Source organism: Pteropus alecto, unplaced genomic scaffold (assembly GCF_000325575.1).
Source record: "Pteropus alecto unplaced genomic scaffold, ASM32557v1 scaffold245, whole genome shotgun sequence".
In the NCBI taxonomy this organism is placed as follows: domain Eukaryota; kingdom Metazoa; phylum Chordata; class Mammalia; order Chiroptera; family Pteropodidae; genus Pteropus; species Pteropus alecto.
In genome coordinates this window covers 293,807-295,202 of record NW_006436669.1, presented here as the reverse complement: position 1 = coordinate 295,202, position 1,396 = coordinate 293,807, and the positions used below count along the sequence as shown (strand labels likewise).

At 37.5% G+C, this 1,396-nt stretch overlaps 1 protein-coding gene across 1 annotated transcript in view; it reads left to right on the top strand.

Annotated features, from left to right (window-relative positions):
* Positions 1–1,396, top strand: part of LCP1 (lymphocyte cytosolic protein 1) — a 48,992-nt gene that overhangs the window by 20,439 nt on the left and 27,157 nt on the right. The window contains 1 exon segment of the mRNA XM_006913492.3: positions 411–543. Within this exon segment, the coding sequence (XP_006913554.1) occupies positions 411–543 (133 nt within the window).

Below are 1,396 nucleotides of genomic sequence, written 5' to 3'. Positions count from 1 at the left end.
CTCCTCTAAATCTGCTTGCTGTATGTTTTACGACTTGGAGTGAACAGAAATTCTGTGCCTATTTCCCCAGTCATCTGAGATTTTTAAATGTCAATAGATGTGAGACGATAGGATAATTGATGAGATAACCTTGCAGTCTCTCTTATTGTGTGTGTGTGTGTGTGTGTGTGTGTATCTTCTAAATCTGCTTGCTGTATGTTTTACGACTTGGAGTGAACAGAAATTCTGTGCCTATTTCCCCAGTCATCTGAGATTTTTAAATGTCAATAGATGTGAGACGATAGGATAATTGATGAGATAACCTTGCAATGTCTCTCTTAGGCATGAGAATCTCAGATCCACATGTATAATTTTGCTTATATCAGAATATTACTTTGAACATAAGTCTACTTTTAATCATTTACTTGCAGAGGAAGAGAAATATGCCTTTGTCAATTGGATAAACAAAGCCTTGGAAAATGACCCTGACTGTCGGCATGTCATTCCAATGAATCCAAACACGAATGATCTCTTCAATGCCGTTGGGGATGGTATTGTCCTTTGGTAAATAAAACCTCCTTCTTTGTTTCCAAAGATTTCCCTAGAATTTTCTGGAATATCAACAATTAATTGTGTTTATCCTAGACCAAATACCTTTAGTGATCAGCTGGACTCGAAATGCTTTCTAAACTTTTATTTGGCAGGTTGAGGACAGCAAACTAATTTCAAGAGCAACTTGTAATGAGACATGTAAAATTATTATTTATGGGGTGGAGGAGAGGGATGCCCAGCATAGAGACAAACATAAACATAAAGATATAATAATAAAAGGTCAAAAGCAACTATTTTTTGGAATACATACTGCTTTGCTTTATGGGAGCATGGCTTACATGAGAGTAGATGGAAGATAGCAGTATGATAATTGGAGCAATCCAATGCAAGTCCTTATGCAAAGCGATTTGTGAGTGGTGCATTCAAATATACAACTGAGGGAGAAATCTATTCACTCCATGGGAGGCCTCAAAACATAGTTGGTCAATTCATAATGGTGTCTTTGAAAACGCCTTTGTGGCTTTTGCTTCAGTAACTTCTTTGTCATCATAAAACATAGTGTTAGTGAGGAGGCTTGAAATGCCCAGTCTTAGGTGGGCCCAGGAGTTGAAGGGCAAACTTTGAGCACCTCTTTCTCTGCTTTGACCAGAGAAATTCCACTTTTGATATTTTATTTATTAGAGTTCATTTTCCAAAGTTTCAACTGCTAAAAAATAAAATAATAAAATAAAATAAAATAAAAACCCTAGCCTACATGATCAAGTCCTGATTCCTTAGGTTGGTACCCAACCCACCCCGTGACCTTCCATCAATCTCCTTCTAGTTTTACCTCTCAAGATCCTCTGATGCTGGTACCCAGCCCAGT